This window comes from Camellia sinensis, chromosome 12, assembly GCF_055761805.1.
Source record: "Camellia sinensis isolate YWXY chromosome 12, ASM5576180v1, whole genome shotgun sequence".
Lineage (NCBI taxonomy): Eukaryota > Viridiplantae > Streptophyta > Magnoliopsida > Ericales > Theaceae > Camellia > Camellia sinensis.
In genome coordinates, this window is record NC_138972.1 from 99,171,846 (window position 1) to 99,188,114 (window position 16,269).

A 16,269-nucleotide genomic window follows, 5' to 3' on the forward strand; every position below is an offset into this window, starting at 1 on the left:
GTAGGATTGTGGTCCGGTCCAGGTTGGTTTTAGTTTAGTGTCAAACCCACGAGGGCCACAACTGGCTGGACCATGACCCTACCAACTTGACCATACATCCCAATCTCCTTAGGTTGGCAGAAACACTGAAATGTTGTTTAAAACGAAAAAGTGACATTTAATTGTGTTGTATATACACTGAGTGAGATAATGCTAAAGATTCAACAAATAGAATGGTTTTTCTCAATTTGATGACAAATCCAACCCCCTTCTACTACTTCCTCAAGGAGAGAAGCTCGAAACTGCGAAGAGGGTCATCATGGGTACCCTTCATGATTGAAGTATGAGAAAAAGATAATGATTTCGGCTCCACCCCAGGTTGGATTCTTTGAGTAGTAGACAAGCACCCAAGCCCACCACTTGAGGTTAACCGCCTTGACTGCACTTCAATGGGTTCCCCAGAGGAGGTTGTTCTGCAGGTGGAGATAGCTTGTTTTGATGAGCTGCCATTCCGAGAAGTTAGGCCTTTTTCTGAATCAGGTTCCTGTAAACGCAAAATTATTAGTAAGAACGGAACATCAAAATTTTAATCATCAGCATATATAGGGGCTATGGTAAGGTTTAATCTGTAAACAAATGTTTTCCTGATCATACTATTAAAAAAAACCAGGGTAATTTCGATTTCCAAAATTTGGTAAACGAATCTAGTACTTAAATGAATACCTACCAGCGCTATAGCCAGTAAGAAGAAAGAACAAACTATTTTTAATATAGAAACACATAATAAAAACTGAAGTTCGGGGAACTTGGTAGTAACTTCCAAGACAGGATTTAGCTTTGGACTGTTGTCATTTAAGTTACACTTGGTAGCTATGCTTAAAATCCGATCTAAAACGATTAAGAAAAGCCAATGGGATGGCAGTCAGATTGACCCTGCAATTCTTTCAAAAATCAGAAGTCATTTATCCCAATTATTTAGGGCCTACTATATAGATTCATTTCCCTCCAATTGGTTCCATTCACTATCGTATTAACTAAGTTTTAAAATAGTCATCCTTTCTTATCGACCATATCATCTCAAACTGCTTTTCCTCATCTTATGTTTCAATTAGTATCACTTCTAACTTCTTAACGGAATTCATTTCGTAATTTTTCTTTTCTTGTAACACCTCTTATCCATCTCAGTATTCTCATTTAAGCTACACTCACTGTATGGACCATTTTTTTTGGTAGCCCAGTATTTAATACTACACATCATAGCAAGCCTTAAAGCAATCTCATAAAATTTTACCTTCAACTTAATAGTAATCATACGAACACACAACAATTCTGAAGCATTCCATTTCATGCATTCCACTCTAATTCTATGGGCCACGGCCTCCTCAACCTCTGTCTTTATGAATAATTGACCCAAAATATAAAAAATGATCACTCATGTATTTCATGCTCATCAAGTTATACTCTAGTTTCATCCCTATCTATTTCTACTTTTGCTAAAATTACACTGCATATTCTTAGTCTTATACTTAAACCTTTTAAAATCTGAAGTATCTCTCCACAATTCTAGCTTAAAATTTACTCCTCTTGTTTCGTAAACTAAACTCTCTCATCAAGGAATATCCCCTTTGAGTGTTTCTAGAAAGTTCATCCATAACTAATACAAAAAATGTAAAGATTGGGTGTTGGTCTTTGGTAGGAACTTTATCATTTTTAGAAATTTACTTATTTCTGCCCCCCTACTAGTCTCAAATTAGGTAGAAAATAGCTTCCACGGTACATCTCTCAAGCATAAAACCAAATTGATTTTTGAAGATATTGTCTCATGTCTTAATCTCCACTCAATAGCTCCCTCCCAGAATTTCATTATATGACTCATAAATTTAATACCACAAAATTGATGCAACTTTGAATATCACATTTGTTCTTATCAGTTGGAACTAATGTGTTTTTATCCATTCATCAACCATTTTCTTAGAATTCAAGATCTTATTAAACAAATTGGTCAACCAAAATGTTCCATCATCACCCAAACACTCCCAAACTTCAATGACAATTCCATCTGGTTCTATAGCTTTTCTTACTTTAATCTTCCTCATAGCCTCCTTTACCTCAGGAAGGAATCTATAATTAATATTACTATTAAAATTAACAAGTTCTAAAGTCTATGTTTCTTTCAAAAGGCTTTATTTAAATAGCTTTTCAAAATAACTCCACCATTCCTTGATCGTATCTTCCTTAACTATCACTCATTCATCTTCCTTACCCTTAGGTCTCTTTCCTTTTCTCTCTCTTATCTTTGGCAAGTTTATAAATATCAATTTAGCCTCCCTAAATGATTTCTTAGTTTCAGTTTTAGCTACTTCATATTTTTCAAAATTTTCATTATTCCAAAGCTCTGTCACAACTGTTTTATTTATTTATCACTTTTGAAGCTCTTCATTCCACCACCAAGATTCTTTAGATGGTAGCCCACTTCCCTTTGATTCACTAAGAATCTCTTTTACTGCTTTTTAGTACAACTGATCCATCTCACACCTCATGTAGTTTGTTTGCATTCAATGTTCATTTCCCTTCCTTAATCATTATGCTCTTAAAGAGTGTTTAAAATTTGTCTTTTAAATTCCACCATCTAATTTGGGGATCCCTACGTCCTTACCCTTCTTTCATCTCCAAATACATACATGATACATCTAATATCATTAGCCTGTGAGGAAATCCTATTCACACAACCCATAAAATCTCAGTACAGCCAGTTGTATCGTTTGGATTGCGAACAAAAGTCAAATGTTCAAACATAAACTTTTGAACAAAAATAAATAGTTGTTTGGATATAAACAGTTGAACGGAATGTGTAACAACTATTTTTTTTGTGTGTGTGGAAGTTTTTGTCTAAACATTTGACTTTTGTTCGAAAATTTATATCCGAACGACATAAAGGGTGTGTGTACTGAAATTTTTTGCGGTATGCGCATAGAATTATCCAAACCTATGTTATGCAGTGAGACTCTCCTACTATACTCTTTCATATCACCCACTGCATTTCCCTACATTGCCATTAAGATCAGTGTCAATAAAAACACACTGTTTTTAAGTATCCCTAAATTTTTTCCTACCCATTTTAGTTTCTTGTAAGCAAATAATGTTAATTCTCCTTCTAATGATAGTATCTACTATCACTTGTTATTTTCTTGGTTTGACGTGATTTCTTTACTTGCATTGACTGGTTTAATGCTCATACCAATATGGCAAGTTTCTCTTTCTCTTTATCCCGTGATCCGATCTGTCATTCCTTCTTCAATCTTTCCCTTGGCAAATCAGATTTGGCTTAAGCTCAAGATAAACTAGACTTAAAAACCTAACAGAAAACTTTTTAAGTGAAATAGATAGCCCAACCAAGGTTACTATTGCTTGTTATTATTCATATTTTCCAAGTTCTAAGCACATCATACTACTAGCTTCTTTACTCACCCTCGTCTATTAAGTGTGGCAACCTTGCCTACTCACACCCAGGTACTCGTTCTCATGTATCACCTAAACCAGGGCTGCTGTGCAAGAAGGGAAACATGTGTGATTCTTTGAAGGGAAAAGATAAGCAGTCACATGACATATATTGGAGGATACAATTAAGTCATAAAAACAAACTAAAAAATTTATCTTGAAAAAATAAACAATGCCACATCCTTGGATGAAGTTACATCCTCTGAAGTTCTGTGCCTGGAACGGTCACCATGCTGACCAGATCCTGAAGGATGTCTTCTGGAAAATAGATCGACAGCACCTGAGAATTTTTCTCTAATATCTTGCCCCACTGGATAAAATAGATAAAACATACAAGTCAAGCATGATGGATTCATTAGAAGCAGAGACAACTTTGTAAGAGAATGCTACTATTAGCACCCCATCAATTATTTTGAAACCCTCATTTTTTAGCTCTTTTTTTTAATACAATAATAACCTCAAATGAAATTACTAAAAATAACATCAATAATTTTGGAACATCCCGTCTCACAATTAAACCCACACACCCACTACATCATGAGTTAGGGCTTATGAGAGCACCCACCTCCATTACCACCCATCCATCTTCCCCAAATCCCGCCTTCAAAACCTACCCACTCTCAAAACCTTAAAAATCCTTTGGCGATAATATTCCGATGGTAATGGTGGCAACCATTTGATTACCTACACATCTCCAGCAATGACAATGAGCGGAAATTTCTCCGGCAGCCACAACTCCATGAGACGAGAGGAGTATAACAATAAAAGCTCAGAGGAGGTTCATAACTTTAATGGTGTTTTTAGCTCAAATGAGATTGTCCTTATAAGGGTAAATTTCATTTTAAAAAAAATGGCAAAAATAATAAGCTTGTTTGGTTTTAGTTTTCAAAAAACTCTACTTTTTTATTTTCCATATTTTAATATTTTTAATGAATTTTTTTAATATATTAAGAAATTTTTTTTTAATTTTTAGACACACCTAACATAAATATGCTTAAAAAATATAATATTTGTAAAAAAAAAATAAAAAAATATGCTAAATACCAAAAAACATAAAAATAAAAAAACGAAAATTCAATATATTTTTCGTATTTTTGTGTATTCATTAATTTTTCAAAATATTTTTTCACAAATATTTTACTATTTAGATACATCTGAGTAAGGTGCATCTAAATAAGTAAAAAAAATTGCTTAAAATTTAAAAAATATTCACTAAAATCAAAAAAATATGAAAAACAAAATACACAAGTTTTAGAAAACTAAATTCAGAAAATTGAAAGCAAACACACTAAATAAAACTTTCGAAACTGAACTTCCAAATATATGACCGAAATTCGGGAACATAGGCCCAAATATCGTTTATTTGCTCAGAAACAGATAACCAAACATTTATTTTTTCAGGTCATGAACAAATATGTGGAGATGAAATAGTAATCACCTTCGTGAGTTTTGTTAAGATTTTTGAGAGAGAGGCTTGTTGGGGTGTAGGGATGTACATTCAATTGAATGGGTAAAATATTTTCACAAGAATAATTTTAGTATTATTTGGGGGGAGAAAAGAAATTTTAAGGGTTTTAGAAGAGTTGTGCTATTAGCACCCCATGAATTATTTTGAACCCTCACTTTTAAATTTTAAAACCCGTATAATTTCTTTTCTTCCCACAAATAATACCAAAATTATCCTTATGAAAACATTTCACCTATTCAATTGAATGCACACCTCCCACACCCCAAAAAAATCTCACTCGTAACAAAAACCCTAACAAAGCCCACGAAGAAGAAGAAGATGAGGCAATGTGATTACTATCCCTGCTGCCCCATCCACCATATCACAGTTGGTATGCTATCTCTCTCTCTCTTCTCTCTCTCTCTCTCTCTCTATATATATATATATACATATAATTTTTTAGTTTTCTCATAATAATTTCTTCTCTTGCAGGAAAACAATTATAATAATTGGTTTAGTTTCTCAGTAAAACAGGTCCGAACCTATGAATAATGTCCGGTTACTTGTTTCCGAACAAAAAATAAATGTTCGGTTACCGGTACCAGAACAAATAAACAATGCTTGGGCCTGTGTTCCCGAATTTCGGTCATATGTTCAGGAGTTCAATCATGAAAAAATGACAAACATATTTTATTATTTTTACCATTTTTTTCAAGAAACCTACCCTTACAAGGCCCTATCTCCTCTGAGTTAAGAACAACATCAAAACTATGAACCTCCTCTAAGTTTTTATTATTGTACTCCTTTCATCTTATGGAGTTGTGATTGCCAGACAAACTTCCACTCATTGTCGTTGCCGGAGAAATGAAGGTAAATCAAATGGTTGCCACTGCTACTGCTGGAATATTAACGCCAAAGGGTTTTCAAGGTTTTGAAGGTGAGTAGGTTTTGAAGGTGAGATTTGGGAAAGATGGATGGGTTGTGACGAAGGTGAGTGCTTTCATAAATCCTAATTCATGATGTAGTGGGTGTGTAGATTTAATTGTGAGACGGGGTGTTCCAAAATTAATAATGTCCTTTGTAGTAATTTTATTTGAAGTTATTATTGTAATAAAAAAGGCTAAAAATTTGGGAGTCTAAAATAAGTTATGGGGTGCTAATAGCAACACTCCTTTAGAATTTATAAATGGGGGGTCCAAAATAATTAATAGAGTGCTAATAGTAGCACTCTTGTAAAAATGAAGTCACCAAAAAATTTAAGTGCTCTTAAAAAATGCGCTTCCACTTGAAACTAGCAATCTTCGTCGGCAATAGGGCATATAACCTTGACACAACCCATCAACACTTGAAACTAGCAATCTTCGTCTGCAATAGGGCATATAACCCTGACACAACCCATCAACCTCAGACTTGACCACAGTCAGAAAACTAAATCCCCATAGGTCAAGCCATCAATGGGACCTAGCAATCACTATGTCCTGAAGTTCTACACTCCCAAATCAGTAGTCAATACTCACCTCATTCCCAAATCTAGTTATGTTTAGAGAGAATACCTGAGGTCTTTTCTGGTCTTTCTGCAGATGGTGCTGGATTTAGGACTGCACTCCCACTCGGATTCTAATTATAGTGGAACAAAATTCAATGACATTCTTGGGAGAAAAGAAATTCAAAACACGAATTCTACAAGCACTGACCTGTCCTCTCGAACTAGCACCAATCTGAGGATACTTCAATATGGTCCAATCGAACACATAGTCAAACTGATAACCTGCAGCAGGAATAAAGTCAAAATAAAGATACTAATATAATAATAATCATAGAAATTGAATTGGGGATAACCATGGTTGTCAAATTGGGATAACAATCATTTATTGTTTTTCTATTTTTTGAATCACTTATCATAATATTGTATATTTTTTAGCATATTAAAAAAAAAAATTATATGATAGAGGAAAATAAATATCTTCATAGATAACACAAATATCTTGCAAGAACAACACAATAAATAAATGTATAATCATTAACATTATAGAAGTAAGGTTCTAAGAAATCATGGTTTTATAATGCCTGGAACATTTCCTACCTGTGGTTAACGTAGAAATATGATGAGGATTCTCCAAGGATGGAATTGCCCTGCCTCCGCCCCGTATCCCCCACCCAGTTTGTATGGGTTTTCCCAAGAAAACGGGGAAGTGATAGTATTTGCTTCACCCGCCCCATTTTCCATGTCCCTGCCCCGATTATAATAAATAACTTTTATATGTATATATATCAATATATAATTTAATTTGTTAAATATAATAAAAGTCAAACACCAAAACATTCATATATATTTATTTTTTACCCCTCTATTTTTCATTTTTAATATTTCCTACTCTTATTACTCATCAATATTTGTTCTCTCATATGCTATATCATCCATTCTTCAATAGTACCATCCCCTCTCTTGAAGGTGACAAACTATACCAAAAATTCCCCGTCCCGCCTCACCTGGCCCCTGCCCCGACAGGTACGGAGACAGGGACGGGGACTACAAACCTGTCATGTTGCCATTCCTATTCTCCAGGCAAGAGACAAGTCCTTCGAGTTGATCCATGAATAATCGCTGAAGAAGACGGTCGTTGTTGTGCAAAGGCCTTGTTTGGTGCAACTTATTGTAAGTTAAAAGTTAATAATTAAAAAGCAAAAGCTACAAGCATCTCTCTCCCAACTTCTTCATAATTAGCTTTTATAGCTTATTTAAGCTATTTTGCATCATAAGCTGTAAGGAGAATATGTAACAAACATTTTGGCGCAGATTTCTAAAATAATCTTTAAAAAAAATAAACTAACTATTAAGCAGCCTCAATAAAATGCACCAAACAGCCCCAAAGTCTCCCTCTTGGTGATGGAAAGAGCATGCTGGTAGGTGAGGCTGGAGAAATCTCTTCCAGAGTCATCCGGCCTACGCAAGATAGAAAGAAAATAGGAATTTTCAAGAGGGTCTTTGGATATTATTCCATTTTGGGACAGGGTCTCTAGTAATGTTTCCTATCAACTAGGTGTAGTAGGTTCATAATGCAAGGAGGAGAGGGGTAAAGTCTTATCCTAGACTGGAGGAGTTTGTGGAGTATACTTTGGGCAACCTGTGTCTTGCAGTCCTCTAGTAGTGGTGCCACCTGCCTCTTGCGAGTATGCAGGGCTGGAGGTGCAGATGGCAATAAGTTGGTGTCTGACTGTGTCCTCAAAAGAATGAAGAGGTTTAGCTGATTTATGGGGATATATTGTGAAGGTTTTGAAAAGGAGATGACGCAATTAATTGAGCTTATTGATGAGAGACAGAGGAATTTAGCTTGCAACAAAGGGCAACGCAAAAAGAGGGTGCAAAAGATAGATTGGGTAGGGAGTTAAAATGATTGGAGGGGTCCGTAAATTACATGGGTAGAGATAAGGTGAGTGGAAGTGGGGGAAGTAGGAAAGGGCAAGGGGCTTTAGTGGTGTTTAATGAATCTAAAAATCATTAGTTGGAAAGTGAGGGGCTTAAATGCCCCAAAAGAGAGATTGGTGATCAAGTAAATAGTTTTGGAAGAAAGAATACAACAAATTTTGTTCAAGATTATAGTAAATCTTAGTCTATTTTGTATAGTTGGTTCTCAAGGAAGGATGACCCATCTTTGACTCAAAATCGGATTTTGTAGAGACCTTTGAATAGGTTTCAGTGCATAGTTTCTTAGTCTTTGCGTGTATCTCTTAATTCTTTGCACGAGGGTGGTACCTCCTAGGTTCCTCATCTAATAGAATTTGTTATTCCTAGAATTAAAGACATACATGCATCAATACCTAATACAATAAAATGTTGAGTGGAGGAAAAAAAAAAAAAAAAGTAAAACAAAAGATATTACACAACAATATATTAATATATCCTCAAAATTTACCCTCATTTTTTTTTTCTCGTTCATAATAATTGTACAAGATGTTTCCCAAATTGTCCTAAATCACCATTGATGTTTTAGATTTTAACTTAAAACTTCTACATTCCCAAATAGTTTATCAATAGTAGAAATTTTAAGCTTTGTTTGATGAAACTTGGTACAAAAAAAAAAAAAACTTGGTATAAATATAGCATAGGATACTTAATATCAAACAAGTAGAAATGTGTAAAACAGTAAGACAAAACAAAAGAAAAAAATAAACTTCTCATCTTAACAATGTTCTTTTTTCTAAAAAAATAACCAACCTTTCTAATAATATTAATTGTCACAATAAATTTTTTTTTTTTTTTTAAATGTTAAATAAAATTTAAGTAATCATATATAATATATATTACATTATGCTAGCATTATGACATCATGTATAGATGTACCTAGTATATATTCAAGTCATATCTAAGTCGGAATAATACAGAGGTAAAGCTAGTTTCATAGGACTTTTTGTTGTTGTTGTTGTTGTTGTTGTTGTTGTTGTTGTTGTTGTTGTGTGCTTAGCATGATTTTATTTAATATAATGACATTTAATTTTGGTTTATACCTTACTTTTAGCATTAAATGTGAATTGTAGGTTGGATCTTAACTAACTAAACTATTTAACTAATTTTTACATTACTTCAATTTAAAAATAAATATCTTTTTTTACGAGCATACCAAACCGTACCAATGCCCTACTTTCTTAAATTTTATAGTATCAATGAACCTGTACCATACCAATACTTATACCCATAGTAAAGTTTTAAAAGGCTTTACTAAGGTGAGGCTTGTGAAGCGGAGGCTCACATCACCTGAGTACTAAAGTAATATTATATAAGCGTAAGGGTATCCAAGACCCTGTAACATGGTATTAGAGCCGGAGTACTTAGGGATGGGTAGGGTCCCTGGCCTGCACACCGTAGGTGCTGTCGAGTAAGCACATTGGGCGTGAGGGAGGGTATGAAGTGAAGTCCTACATCGCCTGAATACTAAAGTAATATTAAGCATATAAGTGTGAAGGCACGCTCACCGTAATAGCTAGCTTTTGAGATGAGTTCTACCCAAGATTGTGTAACAAGGCTAAGACAAAACGCATGAAGGCTTCGATGTTTAGGCTATGCTCTCCAAAAGCTTACGCATCACAATCTTAAGGCATGTGCCTTAGGTGCACCTTGTACACATAAGCACATGAGGAGTAGGCCTATGAAGAGCTTGTCTTAGCTCTTTTTACACTTGGTCTAGTAGACGGTTTAAGTATTAAATAGGAAAAAAATAAATAATAAAAATAATAAACAAAAACTTATTTTGCAACTATATTCCATAAAAAAAAAGTTAGTAAATGACTAATCAAGAAAAAAGACATAGTTAAGGCTCAAGTGAGAAACTTGATTACTAAAACTAAGAATGACAATTTCACTTTAAATGAAAGAAAGCTTTCTTCTTTGTAGTGAAATGTTAAACATCTTGAGGAGAAAAATATATACACCTTATATTTAATTTTTAATAATATTTTTTTACTGTTTTAAAATATTTAATTTATTTACTAAATTTAAAAATTCATAATGCTTATGCCTCAATGCCTTTAGGCTGACGCCTAGCCTCACAATAGATGAAATAAAACACCTCAAGTTAGGCATTCGTCTTTAGAAACTTTGACCTATACACGTGCTTCATAGGTGTTGATGAACCTTTCTAATAATATAAATTGTCACAAAGTAAATTTTTTTAAATGTCAAATAAAGTATTCATATATCATATGTATTGCATTATGTTACGCATTATCATATATAACATCATGATCATAAGATACATTCAACATAACATTTGTATTGACAATACGTATTGACAATACATATTGATTTTAAGGTTGTTAAAATTGGGATCCTAAGTAGGATCGGTGAGAGGGTCTGGTGGATCGGATCGAGGATCGTAAAATCCTATTTTCTATTAAAAAAAAAGATAAAAATAAAAATTAAAATGATACATATTAAAAATAAGGTAAAAAATCATAAAATCTACGATCCTACTTGCGATCCTACCTACGATCCTATACGACCCTACACGATCCCATGTGATCCTACTTGCGATCCTGTTATAACATCGATCCTACAACGATCTAGATCGTTTTGGCAAAATAGGATCGTAGGATCGTAGGATCCTACGATCCGGATCGCGATTTCAACAACCATGATTGATTTATCTCTATACATATAGAATCATAAGATACGTATCATGAATCATAAGATACTAACAACACTGGCGATAACAAACTTGAGCATATAATTATATATCCTGTAAGGAATATTTGTAGTATTCATTTACCTTCTCGAATAAATAAGTCCCGAAAAAGCCTCTTCAAATATGAATAATCTGGTTTGTCTTCAAATCGTAACGATCGGCAATAGTGGAAATATGATATGAACTCCGATGGATATGATTTACAAAGCACCTATAGAACACAAGTGAATCTCAAATAAACTCTTATTCTTACAATATTACAAGTAGAGCAACATGATCAATGACTAGAGTCATGCCCAACCACTGAATCTAGGTGTGATACATGGTAACATAGAAAAGGCCCAAAGACAGGTCATAGTATAGCACCCAATATCAGCCCCGAAGGGTAATTAGACTTGGGGGTTGTTTGAGGTGTCCTAAATAAGTGCACTTTTTGTCTTTTTGGACTAACAAGTTGAGGAAAAAAAGATGAATGTTTGGGTTAACTTTTTGTCTTTTTACGAAAAAATGTATAATAAAAAATTGTATAAAAAAGTGTATAGGAGAAGAGTAATAGACTATACGGCACCTTTTTTTGGGCAGAGTGTAGGAGATAAGGACATGATTGCCTGCTTCGTGGGCAACCATTTGGTCTGTGTTGTTCAGCCCGTGGGGCCCACCACAAGTCCCATTTTGATAATCTGAACTGTTCAATATGTAGAACTCGTCGAGTATTATATACCTGTAAAAAATCACATTGATCGGATTAGTTTTTGTTCACCAGTTAACTATAATACCATCCTTTTTTTATACAAAACTGATTTGATCATATAGTTAGCGATATCCGATCAACGTGATTTTTTATAGGCATATAGTACTCAACGAGTTTTACATATTGAACGGTTCAAATTATCAAAATGTGACCCATGGCCCCCCATGGGCCGAACAGCACAGTCTAAATGGTTGCCCGCGAAGGAGGCAATCATTTCTAGACCAGTACAGCAGACCAATCACGCGGACAACCCATCACTTTAGCAAAAAGTTGAGTTGTATTTTTTTGTGTAAATTTATTTTTTTTGTATTTTTTTTTTGTAAATAGTGATAACTTTATAGCTTTTTAAGTAACTTTTTGACTATTTGTCTTTTTCAAGACATGCCAAACCAAGCCTTAGTTGAACCTGGATCCAGCTATATATTTTTTTTTGATAAATAACCTGGATCCAGCTATATTGTAACTAATTTGTGGAAAGAGCAAGACTAACAGCATTAAGGCATTATGTAATACGAAAATTATATTTGTCGAGAACAATTTGAAGTATAATACTAAATCCATAATCAGAAGGCTGGGCTGCAACTGCCACGTTAGGTAAGAGCATCAGTTTTGATAGGGAATCAATCTCATCATTTATCCTAAGAACGCAGCAATGGAGGCGGTTGGACGTAATACCTCTACTGGAGTTAACATCTTCTTCTCACTGATCTTGTCATATTTCTGCTTTTTGGTGCCTGCTTTCAGCCCCTGCCACGGAAGACTGGTGCAAAAGAACCATATGCAATAGATTAAGAAATGCAACGAGATAGAAATAATGTTGTAGAAAAGTCTACTTTTTCCTTCCTACGTAAATTAATTTAGACAAGTTTTAAACCAATGCCTATCTTGTTGGGCTAAATAGTTCAATTCAGGCATTCATATGCTAAACATCCCTTTTATGGGCCCAGATAAATTATGAGTTTTCTGAATGTAGCAGGTGTTGGAGGAGTAGGCAACACATTATTCTATATAATAATCTTTACATAAATGAAAGAACCATACGCTGGTGGAGAACCTAATTTGCATGCAGAAAAAAATTTCCATATCTGCAAGTGCTACCCAAACTGGTTTTTGCATGATAAAAATCCAGAAATGTCAAGACTACATAAATGAGTTCTGCAAGGATGAGAAGGGCAACAAAGCATCAACTATGAGACAAATATAATAGATCTGTTACCTGTATGGTATGTGCTTATGAGTCTGAAGATCCCTATACATTTTTGCAAGGCCAAAGTCAATGATGTACACCTGTGATAAAGAATTGTGACTGTTATAGAAGAAGAAAAAACAAATTGGAATGTTTCTCAACATCTAATTGCAACGTTACTATTTTCCCATCAACAATAGCACATGCAAAATTATAAATGTGTATACTTTAGTGAATGTATAGTGTATAGTTATGCTATGCACAACTGTAAGTTGTATACATATATGTAAAGAGCTTCCGTAGAACCATTGAAACAAGAATTGCTTATGAAAAAAGAATATCTATTTAAAAAGAATTTACCTTCAATAATCATTGTAATCATGGAGCGTACAAAATTCCAAATTCGAACAAACAGACAAATTGTAAATTAGAAAGCAATGTATTACACGCAGCAACAGCCAACATATGCATAAAACATTTACTTGATTAGCTTTGCGCCCTAGGCCCATTAAAAAGTTGTCAGGCTTTATATCACGGTGGAGGAAACCTCTCGAATGGACATATTCCACTCTGTTAATCTATAAAGATAACAATGGAACCATTAGATTGTTACTTGGCAGCTCAGGGAAAAATTGTTCATCAAGAATAGCTACATGTACTTGCTAACTGAGCTGCAAGAATTAATGCTGTTTTCAATGTAAACTTCCTGTTGCAATAGTTGAATAGGTCTTCCATGCTTGGTCCAAGAAGGTCAATTACCATGACATTGTACTCAGCCTCAAGTCCAAACAATTTGAGGTTAGGAATCCCAGCTACATAAATAAAAAAATCAGATATTTGGTAAGAAAAATAAGATACAAAAATTATTGTGAAAATGTATAAATATAAAGAAAGTTAGAGGGTGAAAAAAGCATCAACTAAAACATAGCTTGAAGTTAAGTGCAAAACAACCACGATCCATCCAGCAATAAAGTGTTTTCATTCAGGACATAACAAGAAGAGAAGAAATTTATTAAGTACAAAGCACAGTTTACGCCAACAGGCAAGCGTCATGAACATTAACAAGAATTACAGTTGTATACTGATTGTTTGACAATAAAAATATGGCTACATCACATAAAAACTTCTAATGCTACATAGTGATATTTTGAAACTTAGGCCTCATTTGGGTATTGACTATTTTAGTTGACTTTTTACGAAAAGATGTGCAGAAAGTAGAGAGGGTGATGTTATACTTACAGTGCCTTTTTGGCTTTTTGGCTACAAACCCATGTTGCCAAACGGAGCCTTAGTGGTGTTAGATTCCAACGATATTTATACATTTAAAAAAAGAAAAAAAGGAAACTACAAGCCATCAAAGCAGCAGATTTCCTATTTCCCTATATTTTTACAGTTTATTAGCTAATCTGATTACTGTTTCCTATAAAAATATAGAAACTACTGAGAATTCAAAATGGCCCCTTGAAAACAAACTACTTCCTAACCATAAAGCCCTGAGTACTACATGGTGGAGAGAGAGAGAGAGAGAGAGAGAGTTACTTCCTCCTTGGAGAATCATGTAAATTTTCGACTCGTAATGAAGTTGAGGGTGCTTTGTCTTGACAGATTCCTGAAAATACAATTTGTGAAATTAAGGATACAAACTACAATATGAAGTGGCCACACAGTACCTTCAATACAATACAAAGAAATATGCAATAAGACTTAGATAAATGAAATCTAGTTTTGCACCCAGCATTTTATATCCAGAACATAGTGAACAAAGGATCATCTTATGTTTTCCAAAGTGGGTGGCGGTTATTTAAGGCTTCAGTGTATATATATATGGATGGACCTCATTCAAAACTACAGGAGTCATTGCTAATTCTCTATCAAGAACTTGAACAAATAATTTACTGCTTTCTAGCTTTGTATAATAATTTTGTTACTTAAGGATCACTAACGAAAAAATAAAGCAATCAACCTAATGAAAAGAAAGATCTAAGTCAAAATCAAATCATAGAGACAAATTTAGAAAGTAATATAGACTAAAATGAAGGGAAAATATCAATTTTCTGATTGATCGTAAAAGCAATTGCCAAGTAAAAATGCAATCAATTACATAATGTAAATAATTTTCATTCTTTTAAAAGATTGTCAAATCAAAGTAAAAATATGGAATCATATAAAAGGGAAAACAAGCGTAAAACAAGTTTCTGGGTTCTATCAAGTTCTCACAGACAACCTCAAGGATTCAATCATCATCCACAACTTGACAGAGATAAAATGCAGAATGTTAAACTACAAAAGAAATTGATAACATCAATAAATTGTTACAAGTACAATTAAATACAACCAATGCAATAAAAAAACTACATTATTTAGTAACAAGAGATATCAGAATACCAGCTTGATAGCTACTTCCTCTCCAGTTTGTACATTTACACCTGAATGAACAAAACAACTACATTACACACAAACTTTTCATACATAATTATGCTGAAGAAAATTATTGTGAAACACAAAGATGTAATTAAACTATAATAATATATGCATTACCTAAATAGAGCTCTCCAAAAGAGCCACTCCCAATTTTCCTCCCCAACTTAAACTTTCCACCAATAGCATGATCCATGATCTAATAACCTCTTAAATGAACATTTTCTCACCAAACTCCACCCCAATTAGCTATTTCTACTTGGTTTTTAACCTCCAAAATTAACATTAATATTCATTCAATTAAATAGATTAGAACAACGACGACATAAATTGCGAAACAATCAATCCAAAAGATTTTCAAATTCGACCCCAGAAACGAGTACTGAAGTTTCTGTTCACGATGAAAACTGACTTCTTGAACGAAACCCTAATTACAGAAACATCAGCGAACCTCATTTCATCACCAACCTCCGCCAACTATTGTTGCGATAACAAAATCAAAATAATGAAGATTCTGGCGGAGAAATAAGCTAACATCAGACTGATAAAGACGAGAGGTTTTGGAAAAACAAAAAAGTGTTTATTGATTTAATTTTTTTTATTTAAAAATATTTTTTTTAAAAATTGCTACAAATTTCACATAGTTATATTAGGCCCGTTTGTTTCGAGTGTTAGAGAGGGATTGGGATTGACAGTGAGGTGGGACCACTAATATGTGTTTGCTTTTAGAGATGGAAATGGGATTAATAGGGAACTCCGGATTAGGATAGGCCTTCCCAAGAGGATTCGGATTGGCCTCTCGGACTTAGTA

The 16,269-nt window shown here is 33.9% G+C and overlaps 1 protein-coding gene across 5 annotated transcripts; it reads right to left on the bottom strand.

Annotated features, from left to right (window-relative positions):
* Positions 1–133: 133 nt before the first annotated feature.
* On the bottom strand, positions 134–16,032 carry LOC114286141 (casein kinase 1-like protein 10). Of its 5 annotated transcripts, none has more exons than XM_082899389.1 (12): positions 15,579–16,032; positions 15,426–15,466; positions 14,580–14,649; positions 13,704–13,852; positions 13,523–13,618; positions 13,071–13,141; positions 12,530–12,614; positions 11,672–11,824; positions 11,188–11,314; positions 6,619–6,692; positions 6,478–6,541; positions 134–523 (listed from the first exon to the last, which is right to left on the bottom strand). In XM_082899389.1, exons 1-12 carry the CDS (start codon positions 15,652–15,654, stop codon positions 516–518), a joined length of 1,014 nt encoding a protein of 337 aa, XP_082755515.1. In that variant the 5' UTR covers positions 15,655–16,032; the 3' UTR covers positions 134–515. The 5 variants fall into 5 exon arrangements, with proteins under 5 accessions (XP_082755515.1, XP_082755512.1, XP_082755513.1 ...); XM_082899386.1 differs by lacking the exon at positions 134–523 and adding an exon at positions 2,268–3,787; XM_082899387.1 differs by lacking the exon at positions 134–523 and adding an exon at positions 2,268–3,787 and having other exon boundaries at positions 13,704–13,848; positions 14,579–14,649; positions 15,579–15,977.
* Between the last annotated feature and the right edge of the window lie 237 nt (positions 16,033–16,269).

Coding starts and splice junctions, on each gene's coding strand:
- LOC114286141 (XM_082899386.1), bottom strand. CDS start 15,654: ATGGATCATGCTATTGGTGGAAAGTTTAAGTTGGGGAGGAAAATTGGG. Junction 12,615..13,070: donor CATAAGCACATACCATACAG/GTAACAGATCTA, acceptor CTTTTGCACCAG/TCTTCCGTGGCAGGGGCTGA. Junction 11,825..12,529: donor AGATGTTAACTCCAGTAGAG/GTATTACGTCCA, acceptor GATTTTTTACAG/GTATATAATACTCGACGAGT.